At 40.7% G+C, this 2,500-nt stretch overlaps 1 protein-coding gene across 1 annotated transcript in view; it reads right to left on the bottom strand.

Moving 5' to 3' along the window:
- Positions 1 to 463: 463 nt before the first annotated feature.
- The window catches only part of LOC127970593 (stress-associated endoplasmic reticulum protein 1-like), a 2,503-nt gene continuing 466 nt past the window's right edge, over positions 464 to 2,500 (bottom strand). The window contains exons 2-3 of the mRNA XM_052573234.1: positions 1,722 to 1,797; positions 464 to 1,018 (exon numbers count right to left, since the gene is read on the bottom strand). Of these exons, the coding sequence (XP_052429194.1) occupies positions 978 to 1,018; positions 1,722 to 1,797 (117 nt within the window). The 3' untranslated portion in view covers positions 464 to 977. The remainder of the gene's footprint in view (positions 1,019 to 1,721; positions 1,798 to 2,500) is intronic.

Here is a 2,500-nt window from a genome sequence, read left to right as displayed (position 1 = left end):
CCATCTTCTTCACACCCGTGACGTCACACAGCCGGGCGCGCGCCCGCCGGAGCCCAGCTCGCGCACACAAGACAGACAGAGCGCGCATGGGATACACAGACAGACAGATTTTTTTGTTGTTACTTTAAAATTATTATTTAATTTAACATTTTTACGATCTGTTTAATTACAAACCTTAGTTGTGGAAACCTTGAGATAATGTGATGTTTAATGTACTTCATGTCATTAATTACAACGAATGTGATGTTTTACGCTTTATTATCCTAATTAAATCAATGTGAAAAAGGAGATAGGTCAAGAGTTTCTGTTTTTATCACATCACTATGATTTTTGTCATGTGATTTGAAATCAGTAACAGATAACAGATTGTAAGAATGGATAGAATGATAAATACAACTAGTGATGGAATGATTTTCAGGGTGAATTTGTGTTGGTCTTTATTCTGAAAGTAAAACAGTGCGGATAGAGAAAATACTTTTTATTTGTATAAAATCATTATTACACAGCATTAATCTCCTGTCAGAGACACAGATGAACAGGAGCACTGATGATTTACACACACACTCCACTCTCTCTCACAAGCACACATACACACACACACTCACACACACACACACTCACACACACACACACTCTCTCTCACACACACTCACACACACACACACACTCTCTCTCACACACTCTCTCTCACACACACACACTCACTCACTCTCTCACACACACACACACACACACACACTCTCTCTCTCACACACACACACACACACACACTCTCTCTCTCTCACACACACACACACACTCACACACACACTCTCTCTTACACACACACTCACTCTTACTCACTCACTCTCACACACTCTCTCTCACACACACACACACACACACACACACACACACACACACATAAATCAGCTGTAAATAACTGTGAGATGAGCAGAAGCAGTGAGGGCCAGTGTGTTCAGACGTCTGTAGATGTCTCACAAGCCGTGTCTGATGCTCTGGATGATCTGGAAGATTGCTGAAACCCAAACACACATCACATTAATCACTGAAACACACGATACAGAGGCAGTGCGTGAAAAACAGACTGACCCTGGACGAGGGGACCAGGACACTGCGGGGTACATTTCAATGCCCCAGCAACATTATATTTAGCTGTTAAAAACCACAGGATTTACATACGAGATCCGTGAAACAACACTCTCATTCTGTACAGCAGGCAAATCACCGAAATAATAAGAGTCTGTGTAAATAAACACCACGCTATTCATGCAGACGGAACATCTGAACAACAACCAATGGGTGCCGTCAGAATCCTCCAGTGGAAAAGTGTTCTGGTCTGAATCAGGAGAGAAATCTGCACAGATCAAGCAGTGATTAAACAGATCTAAACTAATATGAGAGAGACAACAGCAGATGCACTGTTTCACTGGAGGAAGTGTTATTCTGGATTATAGACTCTATGTGTTTGAGTTAAAATCATCTTAATGCTGGATGTGTTTCAGGTTTTGTCTTCTCCAGATGTTCACTGATGGACTGGAGTGCTGTGGATTATTGTGATGATTTTATCAGACTCTCATTCTGACGGCACCCATACACTGCAGAGCATCCACTGATGAGGAAACACACTCATCCTGATCTGGGATGATCCGAGGATGAGGATATTTGAATGTCTTCAGGAGTATTGATGTAATACACACAGAGCTGTTGTCACATCTCACCTGATCCACAGACCACGAACACGAAGAGTGTGAGGAGCCACGGACCGACCGGAGACTTCTCCTCGTTCACCACGCGCTGCAGGACACACACACACACACACACCTCATTAACACACACACATCTCCTGCTCAAGCACAAGCAGTCACGAGGTCTGTTCGAGGACTAAACCTCAGTGCATGTCTACCGTCACTGTGTGATTGTTCAGATAAGTTCTGCTGATGTTCAGTGTTGACACTGGTCTGTTGAGACTATTATTTAAAAACATTATGGCACTCCAAATGGGCCAAAAACCATTTTGCACAATACATTTGTCTATTTCAGTGTTCTAGTCTTTGATTCTAGACTCTTTCTTTATTTAGCTTTTATTCGTCTGAAATGTTCAAATGTTGCTACTTTTTTTCAGAATGTTCAGAATGTTTGCAACATGATACAAATGGAATGTTCGTTTAACGTTTACATATCCGGGAAGGAAACGTGTGACTGGACATTATGAAGGTTTAGAGAACAGCAGAGAATAACATTTGTTTTCAGAACGTAATATCTGTAAAATGTGCTGCAGAATGTTCACTGAGCTCTGAAACTTGTAAAGCACAAAACTGAGCTAAAACATCTAATAAAACAGCAGACATGGACAACTGTATTGCAAAAAGCAATCAATATTTTCAGCATAAACAGAACGTCATGTTTTGATAACCAGATGTGCGTGTGTGAAATATTTATTTTAATTACTGTAACATAAAGTAATGGAATAAAATATATATTCCATAGTAGAATTATA

Source organism: Carassius gibelio, chromosome B13, assembly GCF_023724105.1.
Source record: "Carassius gibelio isolate Cgi1373 ecotype wild population from Czech Republic chromosome B13, carGib1.2-hapl.c, whole genome shotgun sequence".
In the NCBI taxonomy this organism is placed as follows: Eukaryota; Metazoa; Chordata; class Actinopteri; order Cypriniformes; family Cyprinidae; genus Carassius; species Carassius gibelio.
Note: the sequence above shows the minus strand (reverse complement) of the source record. Positions and strands in the feature narration are given on the sequence as shown.